General features: G+C 40.1%; 2 protein-coding genes across 3 annotated transcripts in view; one reads left to right on the top strand and one right to left on the bottom strand.

Annotated features, from left to right (window-relative positions):
• Positions 1-331: 331 nt before the first annotated feature.
• On the bottom strand, positions 332-10,566 carry LOC115368599 (interleukin-31 receptor subunit alpha). Its single transcript, XM_030064785.1, has 16 exons — positions 10,432-10,566; positions 9,864-9,917; positions 9,490-9,555; positions 9,213-9,339; positions 6,630-6,787; positions 6,394-6,539; positions 6,096-6,234; positions 5,228-5,316; positions 4,482-4,689; positions 4,210-4,395; positions 3,878-4,009; positions 3,381-3,536; positions 2,931-3,074; positions 2,652-2,733; positions 2,125-2,206; positions 332-1,621 (listed from the first exon to the last, which is right to left on the bottom strand). The coding sequence occupies exons 1-16, from the start codon at positions 10,469-10,471 to the stop codon at positions 1,133-1,135; spliced, it is 2,298 nt and encodes a 765-aa protein (XP_029920645.1). The 5' UTR covers positions 10,472-10,566; the 3' UTR covers positions 332-1,132.
• A 10,380-nt stretch (positions 10,567-20,946) lies between these two features.
• mast4 (microtubule associated serine/threonine kinase family member 4) overlaps positions 20,947-27,302 on the top strand; it is a 104,571-nt gene continuing 98,215 nt past the window's right edge. For both annotated transcript variants that reach the window (XM_030064933.1, XM_030064932.1), the window contains exons 1-2: positions 20,947-21,153; positions 21,247-21,523. In XM_030064933.1, coding sequence (XP_029920793.1) covers positions 21,275-21,523 — 249 coding nt within the window. In that variant the 5' untranslated portion in view covers positions 20,947-21,153; positions 21,247-21,274. The remainder of the gene's footprint in view (positions 21,154-21,246; positions 21,524-27,302) is intronic.

The following is a 27,302-nucleotide window of genomic DNA, read 5'->3' as shown; positions in this document are numbered from 1 at the left end:
GGACGGTGTAGAGTCATGAGTAAAAAAAAAACAAAAAAAAAATCTCTTCAAACATGAAAAAATGTGAGAAAAACAAACAGAATTAAAATAAGAAGTCTAAGTAAAATGTATTAATTTTATATAAGAAGAAGAAGAAAGGGAAAAAAAAATACTCAGCCTAACCTTGCACCTCGATCCACTGGGTTCTCATCAAATGGGCCATTTTCCAAGAGAACTGATTGGTCAGTAGGTGGGGCTTTTCTACCTGCTGAGCTCTTATCCTGAACATAACCGGCTCCGTAGCAGGTTAGGTGTTCAGTGTATGTTACCATGGCAACATACCCCGAAAAAAAGTAAACCATCTTTATGGTACAGAAAACCCAGGGTTAAACCTGAAGTTAGCTTGCTAAGCTTTATGGTACAGGCCTCTGGTCAGTGAGACTTGACATTGTTGACGTGCTCACCAAGCCATTCAGAGGTCTGTAAGCATTGATTATTAGCTACTTGCAGCATCAAATTACAAATGAAATTAAGAAGCACAGAAACATATCCAGGAACGTGTGCTTGCCAGTGCACAGGTTGGAACAGAAATGTGTTGAGGTCATGTGCATTGGTGCAGATCAGACAGGCCAAGTAGTGCAGATGTACAGATACAGTCCACAACAGGGGGCCACTTGACCCTGTGGTTGATGTGAAAGTGGCTTCAGGGACTTCACCTGCATCTAACCGTTGACTTTCAGTATAATTTGCTCCCCTCCTTCATTCAAGTGTGCTCTACATACTTGAACATTTCCCTGCAGCTTGTAAGTGGATGTCATTTCAAATGACATATCATCAAGGTGGGAACTTTGATGAAATGTCATTTCAAATGACATTTCTTTGATGACAGCATTCAGTTAAAACATCAGCAGATACCGTCCACATAGTACTGCCACTCATTCATTCTCGCTATCTGCTATAAAATCCTGTTGGGGAAAAATAACAAAGCTGTGCTTGTCAGCCCCTCGTGATCCACTTTCTTGGAGGTACTTCTGATGCTGGAAGTTCAGGAGCAGCACAGCAGTCAAGGGAGCCAAACATTCACATTCATTCACAGAGAACAGTCATGTGTGTATTGTTCCTCTGGGCTTTGGTCTTCATGAACTGTACAGCATTATTTTACCAAAAAAACGGAGCCGTTGTTGCTCTCGCTGCTAAATTGTCGTGTATAGTCCAGTCCTGGTGTTTTCACGGTGACGTCGGTGTCCTCTGGCTGGAGCGCCGCGGCTGGAGCAGCTGCTGTCGTATCCTCTGAGATGCTATGAGACATCCCCTGCTGAAACATTTCCATGGTTGTATAACCACTTGGAAAAGGGAGCGGTGCACATGGGAAGTCCTGCCGTATTGGCTCCACGAACGTGGCCACAGTAACACCAGGTAAGAGGCCGGCTACACTGTTTATGTCTGTTTCCGTCCAGTCGAAAGGCTCGTCTGGCTGCAGCAGCTCCGATTCTGAATTCTCGTCAGCCTCTGTGTCCCGGAAGACATACGGCATGATGGGTGGTGCTGAGTCAGCGCGGGTGCTTTCAGGTGCTCTCTCGACAATGTGAAGACTTTCTGTGTCCCACTCCTCTGACTTCTGGGTGGTGAGCTCTAGCAGTTCCTGAGTGAAATAAGCACAGTGACATGCACTGCTGTGACAGGAGCCCGCTAAAATCCTCCAGTCTTACAATGACACAAAATAATGCCTAACTCAGCTATTGGCATGGCCGTGTATGGAGTCAATACAGACTCATTCATATTTTGCGCATGTGAAATGCTGTTCACAATTTCTTAGCCTGCAGTTATCACCTTTTGTATGCATGTGAGAAAAATGCATGCAAGTATCTGAATGTGTGAACATGTTTGGGTTTTTTTTTTTTTTTTTGCCTTCACAAGTTTAAGGTTGTGATTGTGTTTAAAAAAAGTTTTGTACCTGCAGAAATATTTTGCGTGTGTGAAAAAAAAAAGTTTTGTCTACAAATATGATCTGCATGTGTAAAAATGTTTTGTAGCAGTGGAAATATTTTATGTATGTGCGATTGAACTGTGTGCAGGAATCATTTCAATGCTAAAACTGTTAGTATCTAGCATAGGCCTGCAGTTATGACGACAACAGGTACCTACCAGCTCAAAGGGCACTTCTATTTTCTGCATTGCATTGCTGTTCCTCGGGTTGGGTATGCTCGGCCAAATAACAACTTTTGCCCTGAAAAAACAAAACAGAATTGTTTGGTGATCTGTGACATTCAGCCTTCACCCACCTCCGTGGTATTTTAAGCAAATCTGCACAAGTCACACCGAAATTAGACTAGCAATAGTCTGCAATGTGGGCAAATTTGCAAGGTTATACTGAATTTGTGTTCAGTTACTATCAGTTTCAGAATGTCCCTGGAGGGATTTGCAGTTTCACCATGGATAGTTTATCAGGTAAAATAAAATATGCTAGATATCGTTGCACTGATGGACACATATATTTATACATGTGGGAACAGGGTGCAGTTTGTTCCCCCCACAGCATTTCAGGTAGACAGTTTATTATAGGACTTGAGGATAAGGCAAAATTCATCCAGTTCATCCTTTTATTTCAACACAAATTTACAAGTAGTGATGTCTTGATCAAGCTGCATGTAACAGTGACTAATGTACTGTACCTTTTTAACAATGGACATATAAGTATCAGCAGAGCAGTCACAACAGTAAATCCTATAATAATGCCGACCAGAGTATGATCACCTAAGGAAGAAAAAAAAATGAATTTAATATTGGTGAAGAGATCTACAGAAGGTAAGGCAGTGTCATTGGCTTTCTATGTAAGTAATATAAAAAAAAAACACTTGTGAAGCCCAAAGGATCTTGACTGTATAGCGTGTCACTTTTGGGAATGGTTAGTGAATAAATGGTTACAGTGGTTGTTGAATGAATATGTAAACCTTGAGAATTGGTTTTAAAGAGGCTCGCTGTGCTGCGCACTCCGACTCCAGCTCGCGTGAAAGCCGATATCTCGACCAGGAATGCCGTCCCGCTTTTCAAATCCACCAACTCGTGGCTGTTTGAGTCTGGACTCACTGTAACATCTGCAAAATGAGAGTGACAGTTCAGGCGCCACTATTTTGGGAGGCACACACTTCTGTTTTAAGAGTCGCAAATCTCAAGGGATTGATGAAAGCGGTGAAAATATCATGGGAGATCCCCTGAGAATACGGTGGCTGTCACACCGCAGTCGAGGTGCAGAAACAGGCGTGAAACAAATGTCCCACATGAGAATAACATGCTTTGAGATTCGTTTGTACACTGTTGCCTGGGTTTTAAAATCGAAACTGTCATTTTTAATGCATGAAGAATACAAGTGACAAGAAATAACAAGAGTCGATCCTACTTACTTTTCTCTGTTTCCCTGTGGTGGTACTCGGTGTAGTGGATTATGTAGCCCATTAGAAAGCCTCTGAGGTCCTCCTCTGGGATGGGCAACCACTGTAGCACCATTGAGTTCAGCGTCACGTTGCAGGCGCTGATGTTGGCGGGAGCGCTGACAGGGGCTTGAGGAACACAACAACAGGAAGTTACGCTGCTTCACGAGTGGCGAAGCACATAGTGATGAGCAGACAGGAGGTACTGGCTTATTCATTGGAATAAAAAAATAAATAAATACTTTTTCTATTTATTTACTTTTATATGCGCTCAATGATGGTTTAATAATTTTATATTAGTTTTTACCTATTTTTTGGGGCCCCTGTCAGGCAAGGGCCCTTGGAATTGTCCTAACTTTCCCCCCATATACGGCGCCCCTGATTATGAGTTGCATTGTTGATCATTGTTCCAATAAAGCTGCCAAACCAAACACTGAGATGAGTTGCAGGTCGAGGGCCTCTTGACTTACATCCTTCAATAAAATAGAACTGGGCACTTCCATAGGTGCTCTCACTGCCATTGGTGTGCATCATGTTGCACGTCTCTTTGTTTGTCCTGGTGTGGAGAGAGATGCTGTATCTCTGGTAAGGCTCCAGAGGACCTGGTTATGTGAACAGACACATGAACAGCCAGTCATACAAACAATGTATGACTCATAAAAAAAATGTGCCTCTCAATCATCACTTATGAACCACTAGGAGTGTGTTGGTGTGTTGAATGTTGTGTTCACAAACCACAACCCTCGATTCCTCCTCACTCTGCCTTTAACTTTACTGGAATATACACACAATAGTTACATACCGTTTTTAAGGGATATGCTCTTATAGTTGTTTGCATTCTCAAAAAATGACATGTAAGCGGCTTTGTGGTTTGTCCTGCTCCACTCCACAGAAAAGCAGCAGTAGTGTTGGATTAGATCATCTTTCCAAAAAACAGTAAGAGATGTAGCGTTGATCAGTGACACATTAAGCTTCCCAGCTCCTGTGTCCGTGGAGATAAAACAGTTAAATTAGTTTGATATCACTTTCTTTACCTGCTCTTATAACCCTGTATCTCTGCCAGTAGGTACTCACCAGCCATGTCCTCCCGTGGTGGGACGGTCTGTGTTAGTGCTGGGGACGTGCTGGCCCTGTTGAAGGCTCTGATGCTGACATGATAGCCTGAATAGGACAGGACCAGGCTGATCTGAGGCCGAGTGGTTGTCATCCACTCATCCGGGACCTCTCCTGAGGCCTTCTCCACGGTCACGTTGTAGCCTTCGGCCTGCTCCTCTTCTGGAAACTAGTGAGCGGGATACTTGTTTTAGTTGTTTAGTTGCTGGTTTCAAAACCAACAACTTGCCAAACATATCAGCCAGCACCTCCAGCTCCATAAAACATGTTGCATCTTCTGTGTACAGCTTGTTGAATGAATATGTTGAGAAGATGTCATGAAAGCGCTGTACAATAATCATTAAATTAAGCATATGTTAATACTTTAATGTATGAATCATGATGAATTCAGGCATATATAAATGATTAAATGATCAAGAATCACTTGAGGTAACAACTAATATTCCTTATGAACTGTTAGTGTCAATTAATACCATGACTCTGTCATTTGAGGATGTGTGCTTGAGTTGTGTGTGTGTCATGGCTTTATTTTGGCGGGCCATGTGCCTGTAACTCATCAGTGACATGTATAGTCATTCATTGTTCATCATTTAATCATTAGCATATGCCCTAACGCCTCGTGATTCATACGTTAGTTGAAGTATTAACACATGCTTTATTCACGTTACTGTGAGGTGTTCCAGAAGAGGTAAACGAAATGAATTAACCTTCCACGTTATAACCACCAGTCGGCACCCTTTTCTCTGAGCAACGTCAGTGTCTTCCACGTTGAGAACGACGGGCTGTGCTGTCAGCTCTGAAAGAGACCTCAGTTAGACATCTTGCTTATTCAGTTAGAGAAAAAAAAGCAACAATTATATCAATTCTATTGTCTATTTTATTATTTCAATATTCAAACTCCAAGGGATATTGTAAAATATGGAGTATATACATTAACCTTTTGATGCATGAATTATGAAAGCCTGAGTCAAGATTTTTTTCTTATGTGTTTTTACTCTTCTTAGGGCATGAACACTTCTTTAAGGATGCAGGACTGGTATTACCATGTCATGATACTAGTATTAATATGTTTTCTGCAACAAGAACTGACAGTCTCTGCATAAACATCAATGTAGGGGAGCAGCAGAGAGCATTCTAATAGCTGATATGCAATTCCACCATAGAAACCATTGCATTTAGGAGAAAATGACTTTTAACAGCTGTCCACTGCAGTGACCGCTATGTGCCAAAGGGTTAATATTTTTCACTGCATTGTAGTATTTCTTCATGCAGTTACTATGCTTTAGTGATGTAGGCTTTACCTTTTTTACTCTAAACCCTAACCACAGACTGCACTATGTAACAAGATGTAATTCATCTATTTTTAATGTTTAACACTGTCTATTTTGTTTTAATTTGTGTATCTATCTATCTGTCCTCTAACCATATATTGGAATAAAAGTAGGCAGAATCTGGAATTAGTGGTCGTTTGTTCTATGATAAATGTGGTATTAGTTTCCACCTGACTGATATGTATTGAATCTGATTAAAACACATTATTCAGAGTGTGAACAGCAAGGCAGAGGTGAAACGGACCTGGCTGGACGGTGTAGCTGTCACTCCATGGACACTGTGGGCAGCTGTTATTGTCGCACTGTATCTGCACCTGGTAGGCCAGTGAGGAGTTGAGACCGTCCACTGTGCACCGTGCTTTGTCTCGGGATTGCACCACAACCTGCAAACATGGAAATCAGCAGATGCCTGCTCAGAGCTTGGACTAGATATTAGATATGCCTTTGCTTTGTAAGAAATACCTTAAGTTGCAAATATGGAACACAAAGCTCATGTAAATTCATCCGTGTTCTTTTTGCATGTGTGGGTGTTTGATACTGACATTGTCCCGTGAAAGGCTGTCTGAGGCTTTGTACATCAGATTGTATTTGTTGATGAACCTCTGGTCCACCTGTGGCCAGCTCACAGTCACTTCTAGTTTTCTTGAATGACGACTAAAGGACACGTATACTGGAGGACCACATCGCACTGAAATGGGAAAAAGTAACCAACACTACGGTAGTGTGCAACCAGTAAAATGAAATGAAATGAAATGAATCTGCATCCTGGAGAGCTTACCTGTATTATTTGGTAAAGCTGTGAAAAATGCCTTGGTGCAGTTCCTCAGGTCGCTCTTTTCAACAACATAGGCTGTCATGTTTTTTTTCTCAGACACGGTGAACTTGGAATGTGACGTTCTTGATATGTTGTCGTACATTACACAGCGATTTTTGCTGCTATAAAGAGTCACATGTCTGGGAGAAAGACATGATTAATGGCTGAATAGTGACAGAATAAACCTCAGTAAGCTGTTGCCCTCTTATCAAAATCACTGAAGGCTGCTGAGCTACATGGGATGTATCAGGCACATAGCGGGGTCGACCACCAAGAGCTGTGTGTTTTCATCATTTATCAAAAGCAATTTTTTTACCCGGTTGATGTTCATAATCAAAAACATTATTATCAGATTTATACAATTCAAGCTTTTTGTATCTTTGAGAAATGAGCATATGATATTGAAATAGACTTTTTTGGTAACACTTTACAATAAGAGTACAACAATTAACGTTAGTTAACGTTAGTTAATGCAGTAATGGTTAATTAACTGTTAGTTAATGATTATTATAGCATTTACTAGTGTTAATAATATCTACAATAACCCTTAAATAACATATGAATTAATACCTTAGCATGAACAGCATTAGTACATGATTCTTAGACACATTAGTTAACAGTTAGTTAACTGTTACTTAATGTTTATTACCTGTTACTGTAAAGTGTTACCCTTTTTTTAATTGTTGTCACACCTTATATCTCATTCAAATATGAGAACATGCATGCTGCTAATAGAAAGCATGTTGTTTTTGCTCTTTTGAAAACAGATACCATTTGTTTCTTAAGTTGACGCCTCGAAAGTGTTTCCGCCGAAAAAGAATTTAGGCACGCCTTAATCGGTTCCTCACCTCTTTCTCTCACTTTCGATTTTGGAATTTGTTTCCCAGCCTCATCACATCAGCCAGTCATTGTACTCCTCCACCTTTTCCTTCCATTGTCCCTTTAACTTTCCCCCTCCATCTCTTCATCCCCTAACCCTCGACCCTTCATCCCTCACCCCTCAAACTTCCCTCTGGACCCTCATTACATCATCTCAGTTCTCCATCATACAATAAACCACTTCCAATTCGTTTCCTGTTGACGTGGTGGGAATTCAAAGTCACCCAGCACATTTAACTGACAAAAATTCATAGACTACATAACTCATGCACTAGACAACAGGTGGTAAACTTACAGTTGTGATTTATTGAGGAGATACTGTATGGTATGCATGATTTGCTGGCATGTTTTGGAATTCTGTACCTGCAACCGGATGGTAGGAGTTCATACTGGTTCAGGAATTACGGATAGAGGGGATGGTGTTTAACTGAATTCTGGTAGCTGTGGTGACTAATTATTGATTTTGGCACTATTAGTAACTGCTAGTGATGAATACCATGCAGTAAAACGGAATACATTCAAAGAGAGAACTGTTGAAAAGTCTCATTATTGTCATTAAACTATAGGCCTTTGCTTCACTTTCCAATTATCTTGTCTATATTTGTATTCTTCTATTGGCTCAATAGCCTGGGAAAGTATCCTGAGCGGTGGTAAGGTTTTTGTTCTGAATTTGATTTTCATTTTCTTAGTCTTGTTCATATTTATCCACAAGCGGATTTCCTCACACGGCTCTGCAAACTGCTCCACCATCTCTCTATAGTGGCACTCGGAGTCCTTAAATAGCCCTTAAATAGTTGTTGTCTTCTGAGTGCTGAAAATTAATCCTTTAGCACCAAACTGCAGCTAATCTGAAAGTTTCTATGGGGGTAGTACAACACACAGGGAGAAAAATCTCACAAACTAAATTATTTTGTTCAAAGCAAGACCAGGCAAACGGAGTATGACTGGCAAGAGCTGTGGGCTTAAAGAGAGGTAGCAGCATACCACTTATTCAAAGACAAGGCCAAACATTTGGCATATGGGCTTCAAAAGGCTGCACTGGTGAATCAAAGTGGGAACCACATGAAAGGTTAGTGCCACAACGCATCAAACTTACAGTGGTGGAAATATTCAAGTGTGGGGATTTTTCACTTTTTTTCCATAGTGTGTGAATCAACTGCACATCAATCAAAGAGAAGCAGCACTCTGTTGAGCAGATGCATGCCACCCCTACTAGCCGTAAGCTGTGTAGAAAACATCTGAAGTCCAGGGGAAAGCGGCGCTGACTTGTATGGCCTTCCCTTCACAGCCAACAGGCCACAGCTCCACTGAGCATCTTTATGAACATTCGTGAAGGGAAAAATTGGAGCACACCGTAACATCACAACACACGCTGTGCTGTGAATGCCCGCTGGAATAATGTGGAATCTCAAAAACTTGTAGAATTGATGCTACAGATTGCAAGCTGTAATTACAGCCAGTGGAGGACATGCTGTACCAAATAGTAAATATTCGCAAACTTTTTATAACTAATTTAAATGCACACTTATGTCATGTTGTTTACTAAATGTCATTTGATTCTTTTTTTTTTTTTTTTTTCAAATAAATGATGAAACCAAACAGTTACTGGTAGCGGACTTGATAGTGGCAGGTGTACATTAAAAAGAGGAATAATGTAATATTACTTACGGCTGTTGTATGATGAGTGTGTACGTCTTGTTTGATGTGTGGCTGCCTGGTGCCCACTTACATTGCCACTGTTTTACACTCCCATATGTTTTATGTTTACCAAAGCAATCTAAATCATGGACTCCATCTGAAAGTTAGGGTGGCAAAATGAGTAAGAAAAAAAAAAAAGTTATCAAGATGTACCAAAACTGTGTTGCTCTTTGACTTACATTTTAATCTCTTGTATGATCAGATATAAATGATTCAACTCAGCATGACTCAGATTCATTGTCATTACCTGGGTAAACCCCGCAGTGCGCATGCATGGAGGAGGTGTTCATCGACCTGCAGTTCACTTCAACAACTGTCACACAATTACATCAGTGTGAAATGTTCACTCAACGTATTCAGGAAATGACAAACAACAACAACAACAACAACAACAACAACTTCTCTAAGAACACTTTGTCTTACTGCAGAAATTCAAGATGTGATCTTAGTGTTCATCCTGGCTGGTAGACAGGAAACTAACTCTCAGCTTTATTGTAGTCACCGCTGGAATACAGTTTAAAATGTGTAACAGCAGGAGGGGAATGGAGAATGCCTGCTAACATTTAACATGAGACGCAGGAGTCAAAAGGTCAAAAGGTCCGACTTTTAAGACGAGCTTACCTGAGGATGCTTTGACAAGAGAGGGGAGGGAGGTGCAGAAAACACTGATCAGACCTTGAACATGAGCAGAAAATATGACTTTAGCGGAGTCATGCAGGAGAAAAGAAATCTGCCTTGATCTGCCTGCCATTTGTTTGCTTGCTTTCTGAAATTCCATCTTGCATTAATCAGAATATGAAATTGCTGAGAATCATAATATGCATCCAATGTAAGAACATGTGAGCAAATTTCTGATGTTCAAATTCAAATTTAATTCACAGTCTAAAAAAATAAAAAAATAAAAAATAAAAAATATATAAATTAATTTAAATGAGTCCCGGCAGGGAAAAAACAGATTTACGATTTAAGACCTGACACACACAGTTACACAGCAAACACCCGACACAGCGCTTAGGCCTATTTAACTTGTCATTTACATACGCATCTCATTAGGAAAGTTTCTCCAAGTAGCTGACAATGTTTCAGAAAATCATTCAACAGCAAATGAAACCAGATAAAGTAACCCGACGCACACACGTACAAAAAAAAAAAAAAAAAAAAAAAAAAAAAAAAAAATCTAAAGACTTACCAAGTGTCACAAGTGGAGATGAGTTGCGTCGGAGAAACATTTTGGGTCTAAAGAAAACCAAGCTGAGGTCCGCGGTCAAGCATCGCTCCTGTGACTTAGAGTGACTGAGACGAAGTGAGGAAGACAGCGGTGTTTTCAGGCCGCATGACAGCTGAGTGACGCCGCTGCGCCGTCACAGTGAGTAATGCTGCTGGTACACCGGCGGAGATGGAAAAACCTGCAACGACAAAAACTGGTGACTTACATTTGACTGTGATTTGGATGCATGGCTTCCAGGAGTCCACACACACGCACGGGCGCGCGCACACACACACACACACACACACACACACACACACACACACACACACACACACACACACACACACACACACTGACAGAGATAGATGATGCAGTTAACGCGCTCAACCGTATTCATCAGTTTGTCCTGTGCAGAGACTCTCCACTTCTTCTTTCTACAAATAGAGAGGTGTGATGTGGGGCTGCAGCTCCTGCTTCAAGTGGAAGTTACAATGTTGCAGGCCATAAATAATGATAATAAAAAAAAAAACATAAATGCACAATGCACACTAATTAGGCTGCTTGAATTAAATTGACGTTTACTGTAAGCCCTAATATTACTGAAAATGAATCTGGAAGTGACTCAGAGCATGAAATGTAAACCGTGGTCTGTCGTGTTGATCCAGGAACAGGATATTGTTCTGCTTTCAAAGAACGAAATGTGACATTTTTCATCGAGCTCGAAGGGCAGGTGGGGCTACAGGTTTTACTCAGTTTGCCTTAATGCTCAGATACAATCTTTAATTTTCCAGCGAAGTTCCTCATCTTCTTTTTTTTCCGCTTTCATTTTCATATTCAGTATTTCAGTGGAAGCAAAATGTATCACTGATAAACCACCATGTTACCTGTTAAGCATCATAATATCATCATAACATGCAAATATATTCTTACACTGAAAACATCTCAGAAATGAACATCCACTACACACCAGACACAACCATCTCTCTCTCACCTTTTCTTGGATGCGGAATACAATTTTTAAACAATTCCAAACAGTAGTAGGCTTGCGTATTAATATATTATGTATGGCATTACATTTAATTTGAGGTTTCTAAGGAAAACCAGTCATAATGTTACGCTGCCTGTGTGCCCTCAGTGGCTGTTGTGAGGGCGGTGTAGCGCTGAGACCACTTGCTGCAGGTTTGTGGGCTGATGCCCCAGATAAGATTACATTTTTTTTAAAGTACCAAAATAATATTTGTTCAAAAAAGGATGCATGTATAACCCATGCATAACCCTAACCCTAACCATGTAAAGCTAAATGTCTCACCAAAAAGTGGATTAGGATAGTCCTGACAACATGTCCTTGTACACAATGTGGCGGCACGTGTCATGACCTCCACTGTTCAAACACTGAATGATTCCAGTTTCATCTGTCTCTCTGTGTTGTCTCTGCCCGGACGCCACAGTTCCCACCTCAACTGTCTGATCTATTCTGGCAAGTGTTATAATTGGCCTTATAGTTCATGTCTCTTGCAGTATCCAATGTATGTTCAAGTTCAATGCTTCTTGTACTATTCAGAACAGCTTGACTGTTAGCAGAAGGTAAACAAAGCTGGAACCAGACATATTTTCTCTATCTTATTTGTTAGGTCTATTGCATTAGATACACGCCCAATCAACATAGATACACATAGCATCACACATTCCGAGATCAAGGCATGGACAGTGGTTGGCCTGTCCATGTCCGGTAACTGGCCAATTATTCTCGGTTGTGTTTAAAGTCCAACCTATGTACGGGGCAGGCCCAAGCCCAAGAACATAAATGTGTATCATTTCCTGATATCGACACTCATTCTGACTGAGATCCTGCGAGAGCTCTGTCACACTGAGACCAGCGCTGCTTTGCTTTACATGTGACCAAATAAATATTATATCTGAGAGCTGAAGATTGACTCCGGTCTGTCCTTGGGCATTCAACAAAAGAATCGGGTCCTAACACAAGTATGTTAGATTGCAGCAGACCTTTGCTCTTACATATTACCATGTTTTAGTTTGATTCCCTAGTAAAACAAAATATAATTAGCATGAACTTTCAGGTATCAAAAGCTGGTCATAAATGAGCTCTGCAAACAGCCTGGTCACTGATAAGCCATCACAGGTCTTAGTGTGAGTGCTGAGAGAGTATCGATCAATAACTCCAACATACAACGCAACAGAGGCCAGTGAGGCTGATTCTATATTCTTTTCAAAGCTTATATGTAGAATATAACATGCATTCTGCTGATTTGCATCTTTTCACCGTGCAGGAATGCCTTCTTTTCGCAGGTTTCTGGACAACATGGGTCAGTCAATCCTTTGGGGCAAATTTGAGCGCACCACCATCAAGGGTAGGCGGTATTCTATGTCTAGACAGGCTCCATTCATTTGGCAGTATGCGCTCACATTTTGAGCATTGTTTTTGATTCACTTACTCATTTGAATTTGCATCGCCTCTCGTCTGCCAATAAAATCACTGCACGTTGCGCTAAGCAACCAGTCCCCGACACCTGCAACCAGCCGACCGCGTCAAGGCGAGTGGCCATGTTGTCAGATAAGAATATTTTCCTTCTGAAATCAGAAAAGGGGTTCTAACATGACTGACAGTGTAAAGCTGGTATACCAGCTTGTTTACCAACAATTTTGTTATAAAAATAATCAAATATATTAAGTTACATTACTTTGATTTTGATTACATTTCAAAAGTCACCTTCCTAACACTGCAGATGCATTACAGGAATGTTCCAACGTTTTAGACATAATGCACTTTCTCTGACTTACCCAGACTGAGACAAGATGTTGGATACCACTTTCATCTCTGTACGTCTAGTGGTTCAGTTCTTATTTTGTGTTAACTTAGCATAAAGACTTGAAGTCTATGGAAGTTGTTAGCCTAGGTCCACATCTGCAGTGATCCTTGCACCGCTGAAGGAATAGGTAGATCTGGCACAAATTCACTTCTCCTAAAACCACTCTCCTTTTTTGATTATTTTTTACATGTATTCCAAGACATGTATTTGAAATGTACTACAGCAGCTTCGGAGTTGCTGTAAGGCTTATTTATTTATTTTGATAGGCTAATGACCCCCATAGATGTCAAGTCATTATGCTAAGCTAACAAGAAATGCAACCCATAGAAACTGAACCAGTGGACGTACAGAGCTGAAAATGGTATCAAACATCTTGTTTCAGTCTGGGTATGTCAGAAAAAGACTATTTTGCCCAAAACATTGGAGCATTCCTTTAACATCAAGAACAAATTAGAGTAAAATTGCAACCAGACGACAATAATCTATTGTCCTATCTAAGACATTTATTATTAGTTAAGCTGTCAGCCCTGAGCGTAGAAAACACACTATATTTATCCATATCTGCACCAGAGACTTAATGTTCCTCTTTAGGGGCAGAGCTGTACACAGGAAGTTCTCTTCACACCTCACCGACTTTAGTTACAAATAGGAGGCCATAAAATGCTTATTAATGCTGTTTATCATGTTTTCACCATACCTAACTGTAATACTCCCGCACTGTGCTGTAACTGTAAACCCGTCATCTACACTGTAACGCTTTTTTTTTTTTTTTTTTTTTTTTTTGGCCTTGTAGATCTTTCACAGTAAACCATTTCTAAGATTTTCACTGAAGCATTACACACGTGGAGAAACCTAGGACATGAAGTAACTGTGAAGTGAGGATATAAACAGTTCCCACAATAGGTGAAGGGCCAAGGTCATTCAAAAGAACGGGCTGAAATTGTTGCATGATCACAAGTTGTCAATAAAAAGCCAGAAACTGAAATCGGTGACTGAAGTTTCAAAGGAAAATGTTCAGATCCTTGCAACAGGAAATTCATTTCTGCTAATATGGCAAACGCAGGCCTGATGATGTTTTTTCTCAGACGTGAATTTCCCCACCTTATTTCTTATCATCCCTATGATCAGTGATGTGCTGTACAAAAAAAAAAAAAAAAGCTCACATGTGGGTTTGAAGCTCAAAGATTGCGTGGGTTCCTTTCTTGGCTGGCGGCTGTGATCAAATGAAGCCTTTATTCTTTATCATTTTTTTGGGTGTCCTTTTTTGTTTTTACAGTACCATTACTCCAGTGACTACAGGAGTAAGCATCTCTGTAGAGCATTTCACTATTCCCTCTACATTTTCATTTATATACAGTGAACGCATGACAAAAAAAAAAAAAAAAAAAAAAAAAATTCTAATTTTAGCTGTGTCACTGGAAATACATCTCACTGCTGGGAACTGTTACTCCTGATATTTGCATGAAACAAAAACTTTACTTGACAAGCATTCATCTGTACCTGCAGAAGTATTTGTTCAACATAAAGTATAAAACAACATAAAGTAAAAGGTTTTTGTTGGACACCTTACTGGTACTGGATGAATGGTGTGGAATTGAATAAATAAAATGTCCCAAACTGTTATCACTAACAGCAATAATGAAAGATGAGATCAGGTTATTTTACATTTTTTTTTATTAATTTTTTTTTTTTTTTTTTGGACCACAACGGTGGCCTCCTAATACAAAAAAGAGAACGGTGATGCCACCATTTGCACTACTTCTCAATAGTCTGATGTGATCCAAATTGGACAGGCCATATTATTTAATATTTTTATTTGTGAGATGTATTTTTCACACCCATCTCCAGGAATCATGACAGGGTAGTTGCCATGTAGAATATTTGATCTCCCACTTTGGCTAACAGCACCCTCTGGTGGCGATTTATGTGTGGAAAAAAAAAAATCTGCATCAAATGACTAAACACACACTGGTGCTGGACACTAATAATAAACAGTGTGCAGCCCATGATCATGATTAACATTCAAATCTATTAAGCCACCAGTAATATCTAATAAAAGGTAATATACATAACAATGAATGGTAACAAAAGCAGGCCAAATTGTCATGTCTTCAGAACTACATATTCAAAATCTTAAATTGAGTGATGTTTCTCTTTATGCATAAATATATGATAGGTTCATTAGCTGTAGTTATGCATGTTTGAAAAAAATATATTTTTTTAATTTTACATCCAAGAACAAAAAATCTTGGAGTGTCTGTCTTAAAAAGATGAACTGATTGGGGAACACCTTAGATAAATATGAACTGGAGATTATAGTCCAGCTATACATTTGTGCACTGGATTAAAGATCCTTTTTCACCCTGAGATTTAAAGTCTGGCTTTGTAATCTTCACATGTGACTGGTAAAGTAAAGTTTGTAGCACTGTAGTGGAAACTGTCTGCCTAGGCAGGGGACTTAAAATGCACAAAACTCACACTTGGGGTTGATGATTATGGATACAAAAAAAAAAAAAAAAGTTCCTCTCCTCCTAGCAGGGGGCATTGAAATGGACCTATAATGAGCCAATTCAGTAAACACAAATGACCTTTAAATGCATGAATATTGCCAGGCAAGTGCATGACCAGCGTGGAGGTCTTGATTCTGGCACAAGCAAACATGTATGAAACAGCAAATCCTTCAAAGGAAACCAGCAATCAAGGTATTATATTTTAAGTTTTAAACAATCCAACCAGAGGGCTGAGCTAATCAATCAACACTATCATCAGGGCTCTTAAAATTCTGATATATTAATAATTTATTATTATAATGACTTTTGGGTGTGGTATTGACATCTTGCAGGCTCGCACTGCACCACACAGCGGCACACTCAGGCTGTTTGAAGGGCATGGGGCGAAAAACCTGCTGCACGACAGACGGTCCCACCAGCACGCAGAAAAATATGACGCATCTTGTATGATAAAATAGTCTCCATCCGGAACAAATAACAATAGTTGTTTTAGAATAACTGGTTATAACTGCACTGCATATAATGTTGTTATAACCCACCCCAGTATCACACAAATGAGCTGTATGGTTATTCTATATATTGTGATTAATTAATTAATTAATTCATTTATTTATTTAAATCCCAGCTATAAAACCCAAATATAAAACTAGGCATTGTTTTTAATGAGTATTCTTGACTATGTTACTGATACATATGCAGCAGACACCCACGATAATCTAAACTAAGGCTCTGCAAGACTGAAAGGCAGCTCCACAAAACTCCTCAGTACAGTCAGGCCACCAGGGTCATCTGGCATCAAAGCTCTTTGCAGCACTGCTACACAAATCAGCATGGAAAGCTGACAGTTTATACTTTCAAAAGGGTTTTAAAAATCACTACAACCACTGCATGCTGGGGAACGTTTTACAATAGGTTTCCCAAATGAATCATTCCCTTGCTGCGTCATCAGTGAATGCATTAACTATGAAGGATCTATCAGTAATTCTATATTAACTACTCTTAGTGTTTATTCAGTCATAAGGCACAAATCAGTTAATCAATTATCAGTTATTGTTCTCCAGTTATTGTTGGGTTTACTGTCACTAGTACCTATCATGGCTCACAGTTTAGCTGTCTGAAATAATGATTAGTCAATCATGGAGTGATGACTGAGTAAGATTTAGACTGCAGATCTGTTAGTTTACCATCAATCACTGCTTCTTTACTTGAGACACCCACACTTCTGATGACGTTATTAGTAACTATCAGGAATCCATCTATCCCATGTAAACCACATTTAGTAATGTTTTGTCATTACCAGTATAAAAGACTGTGGGTATCTCACACTAATCATCGGTTATATCATCATATCTCTAGATATCTGTCATGCTACTATTAATTGTGTAAAGTTGGATTTGGATAGTTCAGCCTTGTACGACAGTGTATTAGTGCCATTGTGGGGGAGAAAATTATGGATATTATTTTTATCATCATCATTATTAGTAGTAGTAGTAGTTGTATGATAATATTCCAAGAAAAAAACCCTCAGATTTCAGAGATTAAAGTCATAAATTTACAAGAGAAAAAATCACAAATTTATGAGAATTTATTTCTTATATTCTTATACTTCTAAAGGAACATGGCTTGATATGGCTTGACTTTGTGAGATTGGGTCACCCTCAGTCTGCAGATGCTGCAGCTTGCCGTGTATCAGGCCTGCAGCTGATGACCTCATCAGATTCTACTTTGCAATGGGATTTAGAGACAAGGAAATCCTGCTGATTTTAGCCCAGAAACACAATATTGTTTTCTTCTGAATCGGCCCAAATCACGGCAATGTCTTAATGTAATTTTTTTCTCCCTACAGTGGTCCTAATCCACCAACGTAGCCTTGATCGACTTTTCACACTATCGTCAGTATTACTTCAACTCTTTTGGTGTCATATTAGAGATGTATGACAGTAAACTAAGTATTTGGACCTTGCAGATTAAGTGTGATCAGTAACTCATGTTGCACTAAAGCAGACACGTACATCATGCAGATGAGTTTCCCTCATTTATTCAAGTGCACAAAACAACAGTATGCAGCTGCATGGTGTGTAGTCAGCGGCGCTCAGTGAGAGCAGCGGGCTCTCTTGCTCCTCAGCAGTCTGCCCTCCTCATCCCTCCCTCCTTTTGCATGACCTCAGCATCCTCACAGGTGCTGCCTGGGAACAGGAGGACCTCACCGTCTCATCTGCCTCTTCAGTGTCAGAGTAAGAGGCAGAGGAGCTTGATGCATGTCTTTTTTCATCTTCATCATCCTCTTCCCTCTCTCTTTTCCTCTAGTGAGCAGACCTCAGCTTGCTCATATATAAGGGGTTGTAGTCAGATGACCTCCTCATGTTCCTTTTGCCTCATGCCTGCGCTGGGCCTGCTCACAGTGAGGGGAAGCTGATGGATGTCCCTGCTCTGTGGCCCTGTGGTTGTAGTCTTCCTCACCACAAGAGGGAGAGGGTGAGAAACGCCACTGCTCTGTGGCCCTGTACTTGTATGAAGTGTTGTCATAGGGCAGGGAGAGTCATCCTCGACGACCTCTGGCCTACCACCTGGCATACACCTCCACAGAGAGAAGTAGCAGTGAGAAATGTCATTGATCACTGCCTCACTACTTCTAAAGAAGTTGTAGGCGTTTTCAGTGGCATTGAACCAGAAGCCTAAAAGAACAAAAACAGTATGTACAACACTAAACCGAAAACAAAAGCAGAAGGGGTTTTTCCAATAAATCTATCTATATATCTTGATGAACCACAGATACTTAGCTGCATTTTGATTTGTTTTGCTCATTTTGGGTTAATTTCTGAAAATGCTATGAAAAAGTGTTTGAAACTCACCATTAACAGAAAATTGAAAACAATCAGGTTCCATCTGAGCAGATCACTGCAAAACTTGGTTTAGTTTTGCATTGATCCGTTTTGCTGCTGGCAGTCTGGGTGACAGTTGTTGAGTTCAGCAGCTCATATACCTGCCCTTGACTTCTCACTGTGACCCTCAGAATTACATATCTGATTCAGGCCATTGTCATCTTATTAACATTATCATTATTAAACATTATCATCTCATATGAACAGTGGTGCATTCACGTCGTTTGAATTCTGAAGTAAGACTGAAACTACTGCAGTTCTTAATACAGGGTGTCCATAAAGTCTCTTTACAATTTAACAAATTTATTACAAAAGCAAAGGAATAGACAAATCTGTGGAAATTATTACAAAATGAGGAGTAGATATAGAAGTTTTTTTTGCCTCATTTAATACACCTCTATATGGGCACCATTAGTTGCAAGAAGCACATCAAGACGGTACTTGATTTCTTGCCATGTTCGCTGCAGCATGGCCTCATCAGTGGTGGCAATGGCATCGGTGATCTTTTGCTGAAATACACAAATGCACACTGATCAGCAGGCAACTGTAAAATATATAGTTTATCTTGGTTGGAGTCAGAGGAAGAACATTATATTTAATTTGCCAAACATGTACATGCATTAAGCTACCACTGAAGAGAGAATGAACTGTTAATAAAAACAAACACTGAATAATGCATCAATCAGCTTCGAATGGAAAACTGATGAATCACAGAGGCCACTCACAGAGGGCAAGAGCTGTATGCTAACGTTAGGAGATGTGTTTACCTGAATGAACAGCACACATTTACATGTCTGTTGCATCAGAAATAATGATCAACTGAGTGGCTACAGGTTTACCAGGTTTACCAGCTCAGAGAAAAGACAACATGATTTAACGCTAATTTGTTGCAAGTAATAAAAAAACACATCTAGATTTTATACATTTTAGAACAACATTTCATCCTGCCAGTCTCTTGCATGTTAAAGCAAAGGATGTCTCTATCACAGCAAAGGGCATTTTCAAACAGGTGGAGGAATTCATGAATGAAATGAAGACAATGTGGGTGTGAGGTTCTGGGTTACTGAAGGGTACTATCCCCATGGTGTACGTGCTAATGTGCAGGGAGGAAGTGTATTAGATTAACAGAGAAGAAGAAAACCAGCAGAAAGCTAACATCTTAAAACTGAAAAAGTGCTGGGCACAGAACATTTGATAAGGATTATTATGAAAACAGAGGATTTTCTCAGTGCAAAACACTGTCAGACGGGTATTTTAGAAGATGCAGCCACTGAATATGATGATGCACACAGAGGTATAGGCTATGGCAATACCTAGGAGCAGGACTGAATCGATTGAAGAAAATATATGAAAAAGTTGCCAGTTTCATGGCCAGCAAGGAGAATGCCATTTCTGAAACAGAAACCTGCAGCTTCGTCCTGCCGCATTTCTGCGGACGTGCTTGTGGGCACAGATGTTCCTCATGAATCACGATGATAAACAAATCATTCCATAGGCTGCACCTGACAAACAAACACATTCTCTCTGTGCTGAGGTTGCCACAGTTCAGCACTGCAGTCAGAGGACAATCTATTCTGGTTCACGGCTAAACGTCTTCATGTGACATCTGATGTGCTGTAGGCCTGTGACACAAACCATTTCTTAGCCCTAGTCATGCCTGCATGCTCTTTTTCAGCACCTGCCTGCTTCGTATTCACACAAATTCACTCCTTGGAGAACAATCGCTGTCTTCTACCCTTTTGCACAATGCCTGTAGCAGTGCAAGCGTTTCGGTGCCTTGCTCAGAGGCACCTCAGAGAAGAGAACAAACTCACACGCACAATCAAATGCATGCCAAAAGCCTGCTGGCATGCTCCTCAGAAACAGTTGCTGAGGGAGGAGAGTGTTGCTTATTCACTTTGTTCACCCACACTGTCCAGCTGTACTGTGATTTTTGTCTTTCTTTTAAAAAAAAATTACCATTAAGGTACATCTGAATGCAGTGCTTCAGGCAGTAAAACATTGGTGCAGTATGGTACAGAACAGTGGACAAAACATCATACCAACAGAAACACTTTTACAATCCCATGCACCATCCAAAAAAATCATAAGGGTTGATATATGTAAAGATGGTTAAAAAAAAAAAAAAAAAAGTCTCAGAAAATGTAGGCGTCATCTTATTGGTCCGCCTTCGCACCTTGTGGGCGGGGCCATGTTTGGGCTCCGGGCTCCAGTCACACATCGTGAAAGCAAACACAGGGACTTCCACAGCATGGGAGTAACACTACATGGAGGCAGTCTTGAAGTGCGTAAACTCCAGCCACAGCCAAGTTAACTTGATTCGAAACATCATGTGTAAACCTAATGGTAAATAGAGACGATAACCGTGTTGTTGTGCTCGCTGCTCCTCAACGACAGTGCGGTGTCTTTATTTATTTCACTTGGCTTGGTCAAGAAGTGTAAACCTGTGAGCTCGCCACTGAGGATGGATTCACTGGACAGGTACCTTTCAGTGTTGTTTTAACGGCAACCTTGTGCTTTGTTGTGGCTTTCCATGATACATTTTAACACACGTCGTTTGGTTTGCCTTTGTAGGTGTTAAAAGACTCTACCCAATAACATTATGGAGCGGGAACATTTGGAGAGATTTGCCAGCGGCGTAAGTCGGACTACTTCGTCAGGCTCAGACACCTGCACTGAGGGAGAGGGTGCTACGGCGCTACTGTACGTCAAAGTTTCTGAAGAAGGGAGTTATTCGTCACGTTTTGAAAGTGTAAAAGCAGAAGGACATGAGGGCGACGGTTCTGCAGAGGATGACCAAGAGGAATCACGGAATGACGAGTGTGGGGAGGAAGGAGACGAAGACGAAAAGGTAAACGCAAAAACCAGACACGTCCCGGCGCGTGAAGATGCGCCCGTGCAGATTTCTTGGCATATGTGCACGTGTGCATGTTGGATACACTTCAAGTCAGGGTTGCATGGCAAAGGTGGGCTGCACATGCACATTATCACACATAGAATCACACGGAAAGTTGCAGCCAGTATCACCTCTGAACACACCAGCAATGTAAGATTAATTCTGGTCACCTGTTAAAATATTTGTAAACAAAATACATTATATGAACAGTAACACTGATTCAAATCAGTGTGGCTTGACAGGCATAATTGATGGTTTGCGCGTGAAACGAATGCTGTGATGCTGTGAACATGGGTTTGCCAAATGTTTAACAGTGTTTCTGTTTTTCTTGTGTCCCAGTCAAAGCCAAACATCATGTGGATATTTGCCATATTTCCCATGAGCCCATGTAGATATGTTGAAGTTATCCGATTTCACCTGTTGACTGTGTTGTTTGACCTTTTTAGAGAAGAGGGTGTGGTCATCATGATGTCACTTGATGACATTGGTGAAGCAAAATAGGAAGACAGTACTCTTGTGACAGCCTTTTAATTTATTTAAGACTTCTCAATATTTACTGGAGCAAACTTGTCAGACTGGATATGATGAGCACTTATTTAATCCAGCTTGATCTGTGCCAGGGTGTGTTTAAGATCACAAACATTTGACTGACCGATATAACTTGAGGCTGTAGGTGAGGCTGCCTGTTTTTGTGTGCTGCAAGTACTGTGACAAAACACTGACAACTGTGCAACATTATCCATGTGTCACTTCTCATTTTTCACTCCTTGACACATTGCATGCAAAAGCCCAGAAAGGCTCTGCAGCAGCAGTGCTTTACCGTTCTGTTTTATGTGTGCAGGGTTTCATCGTATGCAAAATAACTGATTAATCACTTTATCATATATGTAAGAAACAAAGAGAGCTCTTTACAGGGAGAAGATTGCATCATTAGAAAGGACATACATATTTCTAAAGAGCATATTACTAAATGTATTAATATGCATATTGTGTTTCTCAAGTCTACAACACAGCAGGACTCAGTATTTTTGCCCTAAACATTACTCAGACTGTGTAGACTAAAATTGAGTCTACACGGTTTGACCATTTAAACAAAGTCCTTTGTATGGCAATGATAACCTTTCTTAACTAGAACATGCACTGATATGCCCAGGAAAATATGCCAGGGTGATGTCATGGTTGCCAACGGTAGTTCTTAATTTATTTGCTTGCTGTGTATGGTTTTACAAGCCATTAGCTCAACAGAGCTGAGATATCACAGGTTTGGAGGCAGTACAAAGTCTAGTCTCTTGTTTCATTTTCTCTCAAACTGAACTGCCCTACATAACGAGAATATGTTTCTTGTGTGTTGTACATCAGTTTTACCACAATTTCAACAGAATTTCAAGGCATGTAAGCTCATACTAAGATTAGAAAATCCAGGGTAGGTTTAAAACAAGTAGCTCTAATTCCAAACTTAGACCACTCCAGTTTGCATTTGAATCCTGTGCCCTTTCTGCCGATGTCTTTGAAGTGTCAGTTCCAAGTGTCAGTTCTTTTAAAAACGATAGCCTCTGTTATGCTGCTCCCAGAACTGTATGTGTAATATGGCGTATTACAAAGAGCTAAATAAACAAATCACTGTCCCATATACCACAAAGCAAGGAGCAGCTCTCCCATGGCGTTGCTGGGGGGTTAATCAGGGACCTCTGACCTTTGACTTATGTCATGCTGCTGTTGGGTTAAAGAAGGAAAGTCTTCTGAGAACTCTGACTTATCCATGACATCACCTCTCAGTACTGACAGCTCAGTTACGACCGTGCTTCCTGACTTAGCCGCACACGGTGTAACAAGAGGTGCACTACTTGGTGTAGTACTTAACAAGAGCTTTTCTGTTGTGTTTTCTACTTATTTCAACACAAACTCTGTCACAGTAGTCAGTGATTGAAGCCATTTTCTGCAGTCAGAATGAGGCTGTCTCACTCAACTTATCATTTCTTTCATGCACAATGACAGCATGCAATTTGAAATTTTAAACAGATTTCTCTCACCAAAAAGCCTGGATGCACTGGATGGGATAATTTGTTGCTTAAAGTGCAAAGCAGGTTTGAGATTGGACGTGTCAGTAGCTCTTGCATCTGCATTTCACCACCACAGGGTTACATAATATTTTCTTGAGAGTACACTTTACAGCATGTATAATAATATTTTGACCATATATCTGAAATGTGTGCTTCGAGAAGATCCATCCATCCATCTTCTGCCGCTTATCCGGACTTCTAGAAGATTTACTGTTTAAGTTTTCAGTCAATCTGTTGCTTTAAGCATTATAACAAGGGACAAAGGAAAAACCTACATAAAGTGTCTTAGTAAGATACTGTTCTACCACAAGCCACCAGAACAGCTTCAGTGCTCCTTGGCATAGATTGTACAAATCACTGGAACTCCACCAGAGGAATGGAGCACCACTCTTCCAAAAGATTGTCCCTCACTTGGTGTTTTGATGATGGTGGTGGAGAGCTCTATCTAACATGTCAGTCCAAAATCTACATCAGGCATTCGATTGGGTTGGGATCTGGTGACTGTGAAGGCCATAGCATATGATGAACAATATTTTCACACTCAACAAACCATTCGGAGTCCTCACGCAAACCGGTTTGCATCTACTTTTGGAGAAAGAAGATGGCTGTGCACAGGAACATGAGACTAAGTGGATTGCATTCAGCCCCAGTCATCACAAAGCCAGAGTCTCTGGCTTGCTCTGCCATGCAGGCTGCAAAGAAGGCAAGCACACTGACTAACCGTCCCATTTGGGCTGCAGTCATACATATATATTCATTCATACATCAATGAATGAACACAATCATCTGTATGAGCCAGTTGAGGCAGAAGAAGGAGGAGAACAGTTATCCTTGGGTTCCAGGTGCTGTGTAAGGGAGTGTAGCTTGGGAGGACGTTTTCTTAAACAGTTTTTATAGTTTTGTTCCATTATAGGGACTGCAGAATCATTTCCCTCCTCCCCCTCCGTCACCACACTGAGAGACAGCAATATGGGTTGAGCAGAGGTGAGGGTGACAGTCCACTAAGCCTTCTTCCATGTCATGATGCATCTATTGACATGCCCTCCATCACTTATTTCAATTCCCTGTCTAATATAAACAAAGTATTCACTCTGTCATGGGACTGTACTGTTATCTGCTAATGCAGAATTGAAATAAGTAGTTTTGCAATAGCTGTTGCAATAGTTGGTAGTAAATGCTGTCATGTGGATATGTCATGCTCTGACATGTAACACTTGGCTTTTCAGAGAATTTGGAATATATGCGCTGTCATGTTGTTATCAGATGAAAATGCATTTACCTCAGACAGCCTGATTGCTTAACATGAATGTGCAACAGCATGTTTCAGCTTTGCAATGCATTTGAACTCTGCATTTCTATTGTCTTAGTCCCTAATCTGAATTCTCCCCTCCAAAAAGATGTGAGAGAGTTGCATGTAAATAGACAGGAGTCAGTGAGGGCAGTGGTGAGAGGCTTTTGGTTCTGGTGTGGAACAGAATATGTGCTTTCTTCAGGTGCAGGGATACTGAACAAGATGTTGAGGCACATTGCAGAGCAGGCTTGATCATGACTAAGTGTCATACTTGAAGTTATGTGTGATATTTGAAATTAAAATACTACCTTAGTTATGTAAAGTGGTATGGAAATAGATGGTGGAAATACTGGCATAGACTAATGAACATCCAACAGTAAAAACAGATTATTCTCACGAGAATATTTGTTATTTCTGCCTACAGTCACATCAGTGTGCATTTACATTGGCTGCAGACTTTAATTTATCTAAACGGCTGTGTATAATCAGGCAAATTAGTTATTTTGGCAAGAGTGCAAAACTTCAGCAGAACTTAAGTATACAAAAACTAGTATACAGAACACCAAGCATATGAAAAAAAAAAAAAAAAAAAACAATGACACAGTTACAAACATGTTACTATCAAGTTACAAGTTACAGTCTTAAATGACTGCATGTCTTAGAAAGTAATTTTTCAATTGTGGATTTTTATACTGTTTAGATTTTGATACATAAAAGGGTGAAGACCGGTTAATGAAAGAGCCTCCAAACCTACTAATTTCTAAAGATGAAATCACCTCCAACAAGATTCAATATTGATTTGACATTAATTCACCTTTATTCATCACCAACCAGTCAAGCTGCTTGCTATCACCTTGTAAATCCGACCTCATTTTTGTCCATGTATTTATTACATCTTATGAGTGATATTCTGGATGTAATGGGCAACTCAAATACAGCCAAATGACAAATTACTGCCCTAAAAGTAAAATCAATAATACACTGCTGTAGAAAAACATAATAAAACTAAACACAGGTACATGACTGTTTAAATAAATGGTGACTAGTGATGATGACTTGTTTGAAATGGAGCCCCTGTGGCAAAAAAAAAAAAAAACCCTACAAAATTATTATTATTGCATGTTTTTTTTTTTTTTTCCTTTTCTGTTACCTGACCTTGCTTGTTTACCAGAAGCCACATTAAGCAGATCAGACCAGCAGAGAGGCTTTGTTGAATTTGGGCTTCAGTGTCTAGCTAAGGTTGTGCACCTCAACGGGGCTCTTGCTAGATGTATTCATGCCATTTAAACCTTGTTCATCTGGTCTAGATGTAGGTATCCTTATTTTTGGTTATGTTATTTTTAAGGCTTACATTAAAGATATATTTTTTAGAAAAATATGTTGCATACCTTGCTTCAGTTCCTTTAGTATAGCACCTATCAGAATAACATAAATATCTTGATAATCATTTTATACCCATAGAATATTTATGTTTAGCATATATGTATCTTTCTCTATCAAGTAAACGCTAAATAAAATAATAAAGTAAATAAAGCACCGTATGAGGTAAAACCATTTCATTTTCAAATTAGCAGGGACAGGGACTGTGTGCAGCCTGGCCGTGGTTACAGGTATAACCATGGCCTTACACTTTAAGGGTCACGTTTGGTCATTGATCCCGGCTGTTTGTTCATCCCATGTGATGATGGACTGAGCAGTGCCCTTGTCTTGCTAACAGTAGGAATATCCTTTAAGGAATTTACTAGCAGAGTCATGTCAGTGTCTTCCTGTCTCCTTTCTGATGCCCCTCTCATTGTGGCATAATCTGTGGATGCTAAATTATTTTATTTCCTCATGGATTATTCATTGAAACTAAAAGGGCAATTGACAAGGTTTGCACCAGTACTTGGCATCAATGTTTGCCTCTGTTCGATAATGTTTAACTATCCCGCTGTGCAATGTTTTTAGCCATCCCCTGTGCCGTGCCCCTAAATACGCAGCAATTTATCTTAGCTTGCAGCCAGTCAGGTTGTCTAAAAGGACATCCAATGTTCGTGTATGGTTTGTGGCTAAGAGGATTAGCACAATCTAGTTAAGACTCTTCTCACTCTTGTGTTGGGCCGTGTTATCCCAGGATCTGGCTTTGATTTCTGACCTTTTATCCTGCCGTGTATATGCATGTCTGGGACTAATAAACACTATCTTTAATGAATGAGCATTCAAGGTGATATACGACCTAAATCATATTATACGGTAAAACAAAAATGGCTCTGCATCGGAATTTAAGCGTAGGTGAACGAGCGTCATTGGAAGGAAGTAAGGTAAGAGACTGAACAGCCAACACTGGCAGCATAGCTTAGAAAAAGGCAGCAGAGTGAATGAAAGTCCCATGTTTTAGTTTTCT

The sequence above is a fragment of the Myripristis murdjan genome, chromosome 12 (genome assembly GCF_902150065.1).
Source record: "Myripristis murdjan chromosome 12, fMyrMur1.1, whole genome shotgun sequence".
Taxonomy (NCBI): Eukaryota; Metazoa; Chordata; class Actinopteri; order Holocentriformes; family Holocentridae; genus Myripristis; species Myripristis murdjan.
Note: the sequence above shows the minus strand (reverse complement) of the source record. Positions and strands in the feature narration are given on the sequence as shown.